The following is a 15,746-nucleotide window of genomic DNA, read 5'->3' as shown; positions in this document are numbered from 1 at the left end:
AAATCCCAGGCCTTGATGGGTGTTCGGTTGAATTCTTCACTGAATTCTTCGATTTTCTTGGGCATGATCTTCTTAAAGTAATTGAGGATTGCAAACAGTCTAGGCGGATGCATGATGCGTTTAACTCCACCTTTATAGCCCTAATCCCAAAGTTTGATTCCTCCCACTCTTTTGATGAATTCAAGCCGATTTCCTTATGTAACAGCATATACAAAATTATTGCAAAGATCATTGCTAATAGACTGAAGCCAATTTTGTCCCAACATATTTCAAAGGAGCAATTCGCTTTCTTGGAGGGACAGCAGATCCATGAAGCCATAGGGGTAGCGCAAGAGGGTTTCTACAGTCTAAAAACTAAGAATTTAAAAGGAATGCTGCTCAAAATTGACTTGTCTAAGGCATATGACAGGGTTAATTGGGTCTACATCAAAATGCTTTTGACGCATCTGGGTTTGAGGTAAGGTTCATCAACTAGATCTTGTGTTGTATAACTTTAGTCTCCTTTGCGATGCTTATCAATGGATCTGCCTCTGTTTTTTTCATGCTGAAAGAGGTCTTTGTCAGGGTTGTCCACTATAACATTGTTATTTCTTCTAGTTGTGAAAGGTTTAAGCAAACTGCTAGTAGTGCTGAAGAGGAGGAGAGATCTAAAAGGTGTTTCAGTAGCAGGAGATTTGACCATTACACATTTGTTGTTTGTTGATGACATTTTGTTGTTCAATGATGGGTCTAGGAGAGATCTAGCCTCGATCAAATCGACTATGTCTCTATTCAAAAAAGCAACATGTATGTTGGTAAATTTGCAGAAATCATCCTTCTCTGTGGTGGGTCTGTCCAGAGATGAGATTACCAATGCCCAAAATCTTTTCCCTTTTCATTCTAATATCATTGATGAAGGGCTCAAATATTTGGGTTTTCATCTGAAACACAATGACTACAAAAAGGTGTATTGACATTCGTTGTAGCAAATATTGATAAGTGGCTCAAGGTGTGGAGATTCAGGTGGCTGTCTCGGGCAGGCAGATTGGTGCTTATCAAATCTGTTTTAGAAGCAATATCGGTTTTCTAGATCTCTTTATCCTGGATTCCAAAAGGAATCCTAAATTATGTTAGTAAAACTTGTTGCAAATTTCTATGGTTGGGTTCAAAGGACGGTAGAGTTTTCCCATGGGTTAAATGGGATTAAATTTCTCTCCAAAGAAATGGGCAGCTGAGGTTTGAAAAACCTGGTGTCCTTCTCCAAAGCTTTGGTAGGATGGAAGTTGATATCCGCAGTAAGCTTATGGACTGATTTGATCTATAGAAACTACATATTCCCCATTTCTATCGAATATTGGATCAGATCCCCAAACAAACATAAGCCAAATGTTTCAGTAGTTTGGAAAGTTGTGATAGAGTCTTTTGGCGTTATCGAAGAAGGTCTAGTGTGGATGGTTGGTTCGGGTGAACGAGTTAGAATTAGTCATGATTCTTGGGTCAGTTGTGGGGTGAATTACGTTTTGCCACAAGAGTTGGTAGCTTTCCTAAATGAAAGTGGACATATAACTCTGAATCAAGTGGTGAATCCGAACATAACGTCTATTCAGGCTCAAGGTTGAATGGACGCAAATCAATTGAATCTGCCAAATGCTTGGTTCGGGCTGTGGCAAAATTGATTCATGTCTAATAAAATGTGAAGTATTTACATTAGTGATTTACATGTAATCTCCATCGTCGATTGGGATTTAATCTCAACCATCAATCTCATTGAGAGATTAGGGTTATGGAGACTTGGTCATCAACTCAATGTTATAAAAGAAAGACAAAGTGAAAGGAAAAGACATAGAGAGTGTGATACACAAAGAGTGTTAGAAAAACACAAGTGAGAGAGTGATAAAGGATTTTCACTCAGTGTGCAAGTCCAAAGGAGAAAAGAGAAAACAATGTGAGCAGCAAAAGGAGATTAACCACCTAGCTCTCAAAAATTGAAGGGGCCATACACAGCAGGTGAAAAGGCAACTTCAGGAGGCCATACAACCCAATAAAAGAGAAGGGTGAACATACAAATATTTGGGACAAATTTCAGCAATAGCAAGAGTGTTTTTACAACAGGTTTTGGCAGAGTCATACATGTTATACAATGCACCAGAACAACGAAGTTTTGCTGTAATTTTTGTGAAAATTTATGAATCTTTACGTACAGAAATCCTACTGCAGTTACTCGTTTAACATCTCCTACTTCTTATTTCATTCAACAAGTTTATTTAATTACATAAACAATGATGTAAACACTACTACAGACTACACTAACATACAGATCATAAACTGAAATGATAAATGAGACAAACACACAAGGGACACCGTTATTTTTGGACAACACATCCCCGGAAAAACCCAATGCGGGAAAACCGGTGCAGCAGATAGAGGGTTTGTATTATTAAGCAAGCAGAATCTGAGTACAACAGGTTGCCTCTCACACCAGCTAACCTTACAGAGAAATCACGGCAACAAGAAATACATTTGAGGGTTTACCTCGCTCCCCAAGTCACAGCTGATCCAATGAGTGATTTGACACCCTCCCGGCAAACACTGCGAAGTCCCTATGCAATCACTACGTGGGCCAGTGTCTTGCCTCTAGAGAACTGTGTCTCCTCTTCTGCTGGATCGATTTGTTGGATGAAGACTGTTGTTCAACCCTCCTGGCTCAGAACCTCGCTTCTCCAACAAAATCTCGGACTACTAACGAATACTCTACACTGCCACTGCAAGAGTCCCTCTGGACTGCGTCAACTCTACGTGAGCCCCTCCTGGGCTGCGTAGACCTCTGCGCTACTTCCCTGATGCTCAAGCTGCCTCTCTGCTACGTACTCTTTGGCTCAGAACTTCCTCTCCTATCCAAATCTCTGCCTCTGCCCCTCTTACTGCAACTTAGATCACTTTTTCGATTTTCTCAACAAACCATGCCCCAGACAAATCGAATTGACTGATCAACTTGGTGTATCTCCAACTGACCCTCAAGCCTCCTCTTATACTTTTCTTGTTGATGAATCAACGAGCGAGATTAAGTCGCTAATCAACGGCTAAGACTAAATTAGATTCATCACTTAGAAGCTTCTCACCCATATTTTCATTAATACCCATTAATATTTTTATTTTCCTAAGTTTAGACTTGGGAACCCCTTTAAAAATATTAATTATTTTAATAAAACACAATCCGGGTGGAATTTCTCCAAACGATTTATGGGTCTTGGAGATCTCATGTGTTTTAGCCCCTCCAAAAAATTTCGGAGCTAAAGCACATCTGATGCTACCCAAAATCAACACTCCCTCTTAGCGAGGAATGTGCTCTAGCAATACATCCCAATAGAATATTACACTGATCCACGGCATCGGTCCTCTGCGCTGCTAATGCTCGGCTTGCTACCCCTCATCCACTATGTTGTTGATGCTCGACTAGCTGCCCCTCATCCACTGCGTTGCTGATGCTCGACTTTCTACCCCTCATCCACTGCGCTGCTGCAACCTATACTGCTACCCATGACACTGCCACTGCCATTGTTGCATCTGTACTGCAGCTCCCTCTCAATATGCTACATCATGCTGCCCATAGCACTGCCACTGCTAACTGTTGCACTGCAATTCAGTTGCTGAGAAGTAAGCAACTGAAAAATCACCCAAACGCTGACATGTTGGTCAGTCTGAATACCCCATGATGTTGAAGCTACCTCTGTTACTAATCTATGTTGACTGCGTTGTTGTTGCATCTGCTCTGTGCCTGCCGCACTGATCAAAACTCTACTGTGTTGCTTCAGACTTTGGCATTATAGCTCTACCACTGTCGCTCCATCATCCCTCGCACCAACTTACTCCAGTCATTTTGCTACTGTCATTAAGGGCTCCCGTAGCCGTACGTGATCCAAGAGTTTGGGCACCTCAAGGATCCTGCCCCGCCCAACTACAGCTCAATGTCGCCCCACCTCTTCTCTAGAGGTGCATGAGCACTCATGGCGCAATCCTCATCATCGTCCTCCTTGTCAGCTTTCGCTGGAGCAGCCTTTGAGTCAGACTTCTCTTCCTTGCCCTTCTTCCGAGGGCATTGAGTGGTGAAATGTCCCAGTTCCCCACATCTGAAACATTTGACTTTGGATATGTCTTTCTTTTTCCTCTTCTGCTGCCCTTGTTGTCCCATTGATGCGAGAGCTGCATCCTCCTCTTCCTCCCGCCTTGGTTAACCGTATGATCTCTTCCTGTTGAAGAGCTGCCCACATCTCCTCCCAACTGAGAGAAGCCATGCCCAAGATGCTCTGGACAAAGGTCTCCCAGTCTTCAGTGACTACATTCAGGGAAGTCCTGACCATGGATTTAGGATCTGGTGTAGACCCCATGGAAGTCAGTTGGTCTCAAATCCCTTGCAACCTGAGAAGGAAGGGATTGATTTCTTCTCCCTTCTGCATCTGATATTGTCTCAGTTGGTTCTCAAGCAACATCTTCCGTTGAACAGAAGTTCCCTCATACAAAGTGGTCAAGGCCTCCTACATTTCCCTTGTTGTGTCCTTTTCAGCAATATGTGAGACCACATGATCCTTGACCCCGTCCAAGATCATGCACTTCGCCTTTGCTTGAGCCTCCTCATATTTCTTGAGAGGATCAACATCGACCGGAACAGCAACCGTCCTCAACGCATAGTCCTTGATGCGATTTTTGTCCAAGACTGCTAGGATCTGGCCTTCCAGATGACAAAGTTGGATGCTCCATCCAATCTGTCTTGATCCCTCAGTCCATTTATTGCCATCTCTGCTCAAATGAGTGTCAAACAGGTTCTCTTCTCCCTCTTTTGTTGTTGCCTCAGCAAAACTCAGATCTGGATTTCTTTGGTGCTAGAAATCCTCTAAGGAACAAGTTCCTTCTAGACTCCCTCTGAGTCCTGATTTCCTTCACAGAAATCCTTCCGCCAAATAATGTCGAATCACCCCTCTCCGATCCTCCTTTGTTGTTGCTCAGCAACCTAGATCTAGATTTCTTTGGCAAGAAATCTGTTAAGGCAGTGACTCCCTCTACCTTGGTTCAGTCTCCTCAGACACTATTCTGCACCAACAGCAACAGCGTCCCACCAGCACCTCAGATCTGATTTGCACTGCTCCAGTAACTGAAGAATCTGAGCTCCTCAGGCTCTGCGCAGTCATTGCGTGAGCTAGATCAGCTCCTCCTGGCCACTACGTCACTCCTTCCTGGTCCAAAAAATATGACGTGGCTGTGCGTGAGCTTGATCTGCCCCTCTTCTTTTGCACTGCCAAAAGAGCTGAAGCAGTCACTGCGTGGGATCCTCCTAGCTACTGCGTCACCCTCTCCTGGCTCAGAATGTTGACGCAGGCACTGCATGAGCCTCTGTGTCACTTCTTCTACACTACGTCACCCTTCCTCTGCGTTTCAAGCTCTGGAACAGTGTTGTCACTCGGGACAGCTGCCTCTCTGCAGCAAATTTGCTGGATCTCTCGGCTGATGGCTTCAGTGTCCTATGATCTACAATCGCTCTGATACCATGTGAAAAATTATGAATCTTTACAAACAGAAATCCTACTACAGTTACCGGTTTAACATCTCCTACTTGGTATTTCATTCAACAAGTTTATTTAATTACATAAACAATGATGTAAACACTACTGCAGACTACACTGACATACAAATCATAAACTGAAATGATAAATGAGACAAACACACAAGGGACACCGTTATTTTTGGACAACACGTCCCTGGAAAAACCCAATGCGGGAAAACCGGTGCAGCAAATAGAGGGTTTGTATTTCAAGCAAGCAAAATCTAAGTACAACAAGTTGTCTCTCACACCGGCTAACCTTACAGAGAAATCACGGTAACAAGAAATGCATTCGAGGGTTTACCTCACTCCCCAAGTCACAGCTAATCCAATGAGTGATCTGACACCCTCCTGGCAAACACTGCAAAGTCCCTATGTAATCACTGTGTGGGCCAGCGTCTTGCCACTAGAGAACTGTGTCTCCTGTTTTGCTGGATCGATTTGCTAGATGAAGACTCTTGTTCAGCCCTCTCGGCTCAAAACCTCACTTCTCCAGCAAAATCTCAGACTACTGACGATTACTTTGCATTGCCACTGCAAGAGTCCCTCTGGACTGCGTGAGCCCCTCCGGGGCTGCGTAGGCCTCTGTGCTGCCTCCTTGATAATCAAGTTGTCTCTATGCTACATACTCTTTGGCTCGGAACTTCTTCTCCGATCCAAATCTCTGCTTCTACCCCTCTTACTGCAACTCAGATCACTTGTTCGATTTTCTCAGCGAACCACGCCCCAAAAAAATCAAACTAATTGATCAACTTCATGTATCTCCAACTGACCCTCAAGCCTCCTCTTATACTTTTCCTGTTGATGAATCAACGGTTGAGATTAAGTCCCTAATCAACGGCTAAGATTAAATTAGACTTGATCTTTGTCACTTAGAATTTTCTCACCCATATTTTCATTAATACCCATTAATATTTTTATTTTCCTAAGTTTAGACTTAGGAACCCCATTAAAAATATTAATTATTTTAATAAAACACAATTGGGTTGGAATTTCTCCAAACAATTTTTGGGTCTTGGAGATCTCATGTGTTCTAGCCACTCCACAAAATTTCGAAGCTAGCGCACATCCAATGCTACCCATAATCAACATTTTTTTCTTGTTTTCTCAATAGGCTATTTTCCTAGTTTGGGAGCCCTTGTAAGCTTGGAGTAATTTTAATGAAAAGCTAATATTTGAAGGGAAAAAGAATTTGTGTGTATTTTGGAGATCGGTTTCCTGTGCTTCTAATGATTCTTTTTTCTACTTAAATTTCCAACAAGTGTATTTTATTCTATGAGTTAAAGGATTCAATCTAAATAATTTTTTAGTAAGGAAATCGCAAGAAACAGTTTACCTAGGTTGTTGGAATAGGAATTTTAAGATACGTGTCTCATTGTGAATTTAGTTAGGGCGAAAAAAATATATCAATTTTGTAATTCTCTCTTTCTCTCTCTCTCTCTGTTTGGAGAGAGAGAGAGAGAGAGTTGGATAAGAAGATTGCATTTCACCATATTCAAAGGAGGGCAAAAACAATCTAAGCAATTTCAGAGGTATTATGATCAGATCAACATTGCCAAGATGATTGGGGAAATTGTGAAGAGGAAAATCAGCAAGTGGGCTAAAGAGACAAATAAGGGCAAGGAAGCATGTGGGATTCAGGACAAAGCATTCTACTGTCAACTAATGTCTCACTCTAAAACATATGATAGACAAGACATGGAATGCTAAGGAGAAGGATTTGTGGTGTTTCTTCATAGAATTCAGAAAAGCCTTCAATCGGTCCGAAGAGAGGTTGCAGGGACAACTCTTGGAGCTAGGAATCTGAACCAGATAGAGAGACATGTACAAGTTTATGAACAAGGCATGGTCAGAATAAAAATCAATAAGGATGTGTCTAGAATAATTCCACAGTGACACTGAAGTAAAGCAAGGGTGCCCCTATCCCCAAAATATGAAAGGGGGGTTGGGGGAGGACGGTGGCATTACGAGGCACAGTGGTATGAACATCACAAGAATTATAATGCAAAACTAATATAAGCAGAATACATCATCTTAGCAACAAGAACACTTCTAAGCTTACAAGAACACCTTAAGGCACTAGAAATTTTTTGCATGGAAGAACGCATTGTTGTCGCTCAAATTGTACACCAAATTGCGACAACGCTTAGGGCAGGGGTTGTCACTCTAATCCCTACCCTCTCCATTTAAGTTGTCTCCTAATTGTAGACTAAGGGGGGTATTCTCTGTGGCTAGATGATGAACAACTTATTGGGAACCAACAAGTCAAGTAGACACAACCGAATGGTCTAGCAACTTGGATCGAATTTAGAGGCAAGTATGATTATCTAGCACACTTTTATTAGATTCCTTAAAATTTTTAAGTTAGAGACCAGTGCCTTCACAAATTATTACTTGCTCAATATGAATTAGATTTCCAAGTCACCAGATGAACAGTTGTTGCAATATGCAAATTCTATCCTATATGAATTGCAGGACCTAGAACTATGTGAGCTGCAAGATCTTGGTTAATTTTAATTTAATGCCCAACTGAGGTGAATCCTTTCTCTCAGCTATTTTGATGCTAGTCTCGAATGCAGTTTGTAGAGAGAAGTCCAAAGGAAGGAGGTTGAGGCCTCATCAATGATACCTCCCTTGGAGTTCTAACCACCCAAGTGCCTCCATTCCTACAAGGGATTGCCCACAAGAGAACTGCAAGGTCACCCATATTAACTGCAAATGAGGGTCTGAGCTTCTCAATTTATAAGGCAATTAGGAACAAGAGAGACTTAATACCTCCTTATCACTTATGTCAATTAAGAGTGAGGGAATTTCCAACGACTATACAATAGCAACATGCAAAAGAGATGAGGTTCTTAACAGTGATATATAATGCAAAAATGCCACCAAAATGCAAGGATGCCTAATGTAGTGATGGAATTAGCATGCAAAGAATTGTCTTATCCTCAAAGAGACACCAATGCAATCATTTAACCTATGCTTCTATCGCTCAAATGACCATTGACAAGTGTATTTTATTCTATGAGTTAAAGGATTCAATCTAAATAATTTTTTAGTAAGGAAATCGCAAGAAACAGTTTACCTAGGTTGTTGGAATAGGAATTTTAAGATACGTGTCTCATGGTGAATTTAGTTAGGGCAAAAAAAATATATCAATTTTGTAATTCTCTCTTTCTCTCTCTCTCTCTCTGTTTGGAGAGAGAGAGAGAGAGTTGGATAAGAAGATTGCATTTCACCATATTCAAAGGAGGGCAAAAACAATCTAAGCAATTTCAGAGATATTATGATCAGATCAACATTGCCAAGATGATTGGGGAAATTGTGAAGAGGAAAATCAGCAAGTGGGCTAAAGAGACAAATAAGGGCAAGGAAGCACGTGGGATTCAGGACAAAGCATTCTACTATCAACTAATGTCTCACTCTAAAACATATGATAGACAAGACATGGAATGCTAAGGAGAAGGATTTGTGGTGTTTCTTCATAGAATTCAGAAAATCCTTCAATCGGTCCGAAGAGAGGTTGCGGGGACAACTCTTGGAGCTAGGAATCTGAACCAGATAGAGAGACGTGTACAAGTTTATGAACAAGGCATGGTCAGAATAAAAATCAATAAGGATGTGTCTACAATAATTCCACAGTGACACTGAAGTAAAGCAAGGGTGCCCCTATCCCCAAAATATGAAACGGGGGTTGGGGAAGGATGGTGGCATTATGAGGCGCAGTGGTATGAACATCACAAGAATTATAATGCAAAACTAATATAAGCAGAATACATCATCTTAGCAACAAGAACACTTCTAAGCTTAAAAGAACACCTTAAGGCACTAGAAATTTTTTGCATGGAAGAACGCATTGTTGTCGCTCAAATTGTACACCAAATTGCGACAACACTCAGGGCAGGGATTGTCACTCTGATCCCTACCCTCTCCATTTAAGTTGTCTCCTAATTGTAGACTAAGGGGGTTATTCTCTATGGCTGGATGATGAACAACTTATTGGGAACCAACAAGTCAAGTAGACACAACTGAATGGTCTAGCAACTTGGATCGAATTTAGAGGCAAGTATGATTATCTAGCACACTTTTATTAGATTCCTTAAGATTTTTAAGTTAGAGACCAATGCCTTCACAAATTATTACTTGCTCAATATGAATTAGATTTCCAAGTCACTAGATGAACAGTTGTTGCAATATGCAAATTCTATCCTATATGAAGTGCAGGACCTAGAACTATGTGAGCTGCAAGATCTTGGTTAATTTTAATTTAATGCCCTACCTAGGTGAATCCTTTCTCTCAACCATTTTGATGCTAGTCTCGAATGCAGTTTGTAGAGAGAATTCCAAAGGAAGGAGGTTGAGGCCTCATTAATGATACCTGCTTGGAGTTCTAACCACCCAAGTGCCTCCATTCCTACAAGGGATTGCCTGCAAGAGAACTGCAAGGTCACCCATATTAACTGCAAATGAGGGTCTGAGCTTCTCAATTTACAAGGCAATTAGGAACAAGAGAGACTTAATACCTCCTTATCACTTATGTCAATTAAGAGTGAGGGAATTTCCAACGACTATACAATAGCAACATGCAAAAGAGATGAGGTTCTTAACAGTGATATATAATGCAAAAATGCCACCAAAATGCAAGGATACCTAATGCAGTGATGGAATTAGCATGCAAAGAATTGTCTTATCCTCAAAGAGACACCAATGCAATCATTTAACCTGTGCTTCTATCGCTCAAATGACCATTGACAAGATACACCAGACCATTGATATAGGAGAATTAGCTTGATGCCTTATAAAATCAGTGACAAAACTACCTACAAATCAATCAAAATAATAGTATTGAAGATCTTAAGTCGAGGTCTAAATTTCTTGTCATTTGCTAGGCTTATTTTAACCGCTCCCTAGGATTAGACACCACCGTAACAAATATATCATACCTCTGCAAAAATATATCAGACCTCTGCAAACACATAATCACCAACAGAAGAGCACAATCATGGTTATCCCTTCGTATTTAAGGTGTGCTACTTACAAGGGCTTGCTAGGATTAATTTTAGGTCCTCCTTTTGATGTTTATATGACAATAATGATATTATTAGATTTAAGACTTTTGTGATCCATAATGTAGATATATGTCTTTCGGATTAATCACATCATTAGGATTTGGTCAACGATGTGATTAATCCGAAAGACTTATATCTAAAATAATGATATTAATTATGCCACTGCTAATGTTAGGCTAGATCCAATATGCTTTTGACAACGAGAAGAGAAAGAGCAAAGGGCAAGAGATTCAAACCCTTTAGGCCTAGAGGCCCAGTCTCAATAGATGATAGGGGCAGTTTGGTCTTCGAAAGTGCAATGAAACCTCTTCCAAACACCTGCAATCAAAAGATTAGCTCTAAAAGCAGTGTATAAGACCCTCCAACCCTCACGATAGGGCACACTAGGCCTGCAGCCCTCTCAAAATGACAGATGTATGAGTTTCAAAACCCAGAATGGTGATTTTTTAGCCTCCAAACAAGTGAAAAGACCCCAATACCTCTGCGACCATGAGACATTAGCCAAAGACAAAATTTGTAATGATGAGTCAAGCCCTTCAGAGGTTGTGGCTAGGGCTAGAATGCCCTCTTACCCTTTTGGTTACCTTATACAAGTGCAAGAATGGCTACAAATATAAGAATCTACTTGCAAAAGACACTTTAGATATTAATATTCATAAAAACCTAATCTCTTGCAGTGGGAGTCTTCTAGGGCTAACGGCCAGCTGAAGGATGGAAGGCATTACAATTTTGAAGCCTGGGTATGAGAGATCAAGCCCTTGAAATGCCAGGTCTGGCCCTAAATCACCAACGGCCTCCTCCAAAATAGCTAGATGGCTTCTTTTAGTGATGTGGGAGTGCTCAAACCCTAGCCTTTGGCTTGGATGAGGGCTTAAATATTCACTTTCAAATTTTTCCTTTGAATTTTGAATTATGGCACCTGCGAAATAAATCAAAATATTCATCCACAATATCTAAAAAAAAATTCAAAATAAAACCCCAAAACTAATTATATGCAAAATAGAAAAAAATTAAAATACAAGGGTTAGAAAGTTTACAAAGTATTTACAATATTTACAAATTTAAATTACAAGCTCTTAATTAGCAAATAAATCATCATAGCCCAAACAGAAATTTGAAAATAATCGGTTTGAAAATAATTTTTATTGTTGGCTAAGATCCTGCATCACAAATCGTTAGATTAGGCTCAAGTTCCAAACAAGAATGTGATCACCTTAAAGTCCATGTACTTGGGGCTTGCCCAAGGGTTGAATCGCCTGAAGATCTCTACACACTTCGAAAGATAAATTATTGGTCTCGAAGTGGTTTGATATTCACACAAATAAAACCATAGATCTGGAGATACCTGCCAAATTAGCAAGATCTATTGTGTTTACTCTAGCCCGATACCTTAAGCAAGATACATGTGCTAATAGATAATCCAACCACTGGCAACGAGATAATAATATTCAATAAGTACAATATCAAAGCATTAACGAACATTTAGCACATACCATGAATCATTAAGCAAGAGACACCTTGAATTGAAACCCCAAAGTCCTTTTATTAAGTGCAAAATAAAATTCAGGCAGAGCTTAGCTCAGTTACATCAAATGATTTTTTGATGAGTACATGATGATCCAAATGAGAAGCCTTTGGCTTCCATATATAGATAACGAGAGGATTAAACCCCTCCAAGTGGAAAATAGCAGGTAATTGCTTGACCCATGGCTTGATCTGTGTCAAAATAATTTTATCCATTGATAACAGTGGCACAGATCCCAAAAATTTAATTTTCTGGTCCATTAGAGAATCTTCAAAATAGAATTGTCGTAACTTGTGCAATACTTCAACCGTCGAAAAATTTGAATGGAGACCCCTTTTTTCCTGGTCTAAAAAACAATATTTTGAACTTTTAACCCCAAAAAATCCCCTTTGACTTGACCACCATGGTCCCAAGAGTCAATTTTTCTTTAAAAAAATGAATTTTCCCTTGATGGAGGACCTCATAAAATTACTTTTTTCTGGACCCACGAATTTTTCTTCAAAAATTATTTTTCCACTTAGAGAGAAATCAATTTCCTCTCATTTTAATTTTTTTATTAATTTTGGCTAATTAATTTTCTTTTATTTTTGCCAGAAAATTAATTAAATGACTCAAGAGGGGATTTAATTATTTTCCACCCTCTAAATATTTTAGCCATGCTGTCTAATTATGAGTAACCATGCACTAAAATATTTTTTACATCAAGATATTACAATTTAATCAACTTTTGAAAGGGGAAAACATATTTAGACATAGGCTCTCAAGACATAACCAAATTTTGCAGCAAGACATATGATCTAGTATGAAAAATACATTGACTCGATAACACTAGGACTTACCTAAGACTTGGTCAATGAGTTTCACTTTAGATTTGGGGTATATTTGGGTAATTAACTATATTGATAATTTTGTGTTTAGAAACACAAAATAATTAACAAGGTTAAAAAACTCCCAAGGATGAAACCCTTTGAGAAAAATCATAGGCTTACCTAAGTGTTGTTACATGGCTTTATCATTTATAATAATTTGGCAGAATTTGGGATTATAATGACACATCGGAAGTTGAGTGATGATGTTGACTTTGAAAAAATTTAGTCTACTCTTTTGTAGTATGCTTCTTAGAACTGTTGACATGTACATGGTCAACAAGCATGAAGAGTAATATAGATCAAACCAAAATGGTTAAATTCACCAATAATGAGACAAACCAAGCCCAAATCAGGTTCGAGAATAAGCCTCTAGAGATTGTTCAAAACTACACATAGTGGGAATTAGAGTTCAATGAAACGTTGAACTGGGATAATTGCACAAGGAAAAGACTCCAAGGCAGGTCAAAGGTGACTTCCCTCCTTCAAAACAGGTGCAGATTGAAGGAGATAAGAGATTTGGCAATATTCAGCTCTATTCCAGACACCAATAACACCTGTGTTGTTGTAAGGACGCAAGATCTCGGATCTAATCATGCTAAGAAACAAGTGGAGCCAACTAGAGAGAGTACAAAAGTATATTATGATATCATGCCTCCAAACAAAAGCCTCTACCCCATATGAAATCACGTTAGCAGAAACAAGTCTATACCCTCATGAGCAGAAGGTGATGAGGAAGATGATACTTTATAGGGAAAGGGTGGCTGAAATGGATGGCAACCGATATGTAAAATCTAACAAGTCCTTCTAAGAAGGAATTGGGAAATCCTATGCAGAAAATGAATTAAAAGTTGAAAAATGAAAAACAAAATCCCAATAGACAAGGGAGATGAAAAGCTACAAACAGCGCAGCTACAGAAGAGGCAAATCGGAGAAAAAAAGCAACAATGCCACGTTAGTTAGTTTAACCCGTCTTGCGCGGTCAAGATACAAGAATGTTTAAAATTAAATATACCGTGTAGGGGAAACACATATCTACTTAAGTGAGAACAAGTTCACAAAAGTTAAAACGTGAGACAGTTCGGAGGGAACTCAAAGAATATTTGCCACGTATGCGAGTCAAAAAGTAGAGACCGAAGAACACTTCCTGCTAATATGTGAGGCGTAGAACCACATCGGAAAACGATCTGTCTTGGAAAGAATCCGATGGGAAAAAGTATTTCAAGATGGACAGACGGAAGGCATCGCAGGAAGGACCTAATCATGATGCATCTTAGGGACGAATTGCTTTAAAAGTGCCAAACAGGTGTAGCCGAAAAGACCCACAGGGGTGGCCGAGTTAATAGACTAATGTTTTATATTTCAAAAAACCTTAAAAGAGAAATGTTATAGACTTTATCTTCTTCGTTCATATAGCATCTCTGCATTGACTTTTTATACTCCTATAAAAGCTTTACTCACAAATTCCGATTCCTATTCTTTCTCACAGATTGACGTAAAAAACGAAAATCCCTATCCCTATTTCTTAGCCAGCCCATCGATACGCGAGTCCTCCAGCTAAAAAAAATTACAAACTAGATAAAATGACGTAAAATAAAAAGAAAACAGGGGCAAATTTTGAAACAAAATTTCATAATTCTAGAACTCTTACCTGGCACTGACAACACCCGAATTCCACTTTCTACAGCGCTGCCATTAGCCCTTTTATGCGGTAGAAGCTTAGCCACCGCCGGATTTGTAGGCAATGGCAACTCCGCGGACTCCATTCTTCCTTCTCAAAATTCTGTTAAATTCTCGAATTTTTTACTAAATTCAAACCCACAATGCCCGAGGTTTTATGCAAAATCCCAACATCTCCTCCTCCATTGCTTACGTTCCTCGTTGAACAATTATCGCAAATTATTTCCTCGAAACGACGGCTGAAACTTCTTCCCCGAATCAGCATATTCCGAAGCCAAAAACAAAAACAACTCTGCACTGTAACTTGAAAGATGCCGGGAAATATATACGCAGATGAGGTAGAAAGCAGAAAGAGGGAAGGAAGGTTAAAGGAAGGTCGTGTGGGACATCGGAGGGCGTCCAACCCTGCCTAGAAAAACACAGCATTTCTTACCCACAAAGATGAATATAAAATTAAATATGGATCCATGGGGCCCTGTGACAACCGGCCATAACTTTCCCGACCAAAGATTCCCGGACCCCGGGCGGAATAGGAATGTTTCCTGCCACGCGGACGAGACGAGGTTTACGTGGCAATCTGGTAACGTGGAGACGTTTGAATAAATTCGCCCCCGCCGGTTTCCGGTTTAGTTGATTTCGCGTCCGATTTGTTCGACGGGGTCCGTCCCGGCAACGGCGGCACGGCATCGCAGGACATGACGTTCTGTAGGATGTGTGGAGAGTTGCGTAAGCGGTAAACGGGGATGGAGAAGGTGTTGTTGTCGGACCGGAAGAATCTGTCTAAACCCTTCAGTGGAGACAGTTAAGGATTCTGGCTTGTCGCATTACGACAGAAACTCGCTTTGAGAGATTTGAACTCTGTACCTGCAATAATAGATTTTACAAATTTTTTTGATAGAATATACTCCCCAGAAAAATTATAAGGTTGTACATTTTTTTATTATAACAATTGGCCGGTATGCATTCCTTGTACATCTAAAAATTTGAAAAATTTTAGAGAGATTTTAATAATAATGGTTTTTTTTAGATGAGTTTGA

The 15,746-nt window shown here is 40.0% G+C and overlaps 1 protein-coding gene across 8 annotated transcripts in view; it reads right to left on the bottom strand.

The window, feature by feature from the left end:
• Positions 1 to 15,406, bottom strand: part of LOC149158714 (uncharacterized) — a 242,414-nt gene extending 227,008 nt beyond the window's left edge. The window contains exon 1 of one of the 8 annotated variants that reach the window (XM_089436285.1): positions 14,681 to 15,406. In XM_089436285.1, coding sequence (XP_089292411.1) covers positions 14,681 to 14,795 — 115 coding nt within the window. In that variant the 5' untranslated portion in view covers positions 14,796 to 15,406. The remainder of the gene's footprint in view (positions 1 to 14,680) is intronic. The other 7 variants (XM_089436286.1, XM_089436287.1, XM_089436288.1 and 4 more) reach the window with 7 other exon arrangements.
• Positions 15,407 to 15,746: the final 340 nt, after the last annotated feature.

The sequence above is a fragment of the Pinus tabuliformis genome, chromosome 5_2 (assembly GCF_031772625.1).
Source record: "Pinus tabuliformis cultivar Carrire ecotype Pingquan chromosome 5_2, CPIR1, whole genome shotgun sequence".
Taxonomy (NCBI): Eukaryota; Viridiplantae; Streptophyta; class Pinopsida; order Pinales; family Pinaceae; genus Pinus; species Pinus tabuliformis.
Note: the sequence above shows the minus strand (reverse complement) of the source record. Positions and strands in the feature narration are given on the sequence as shown.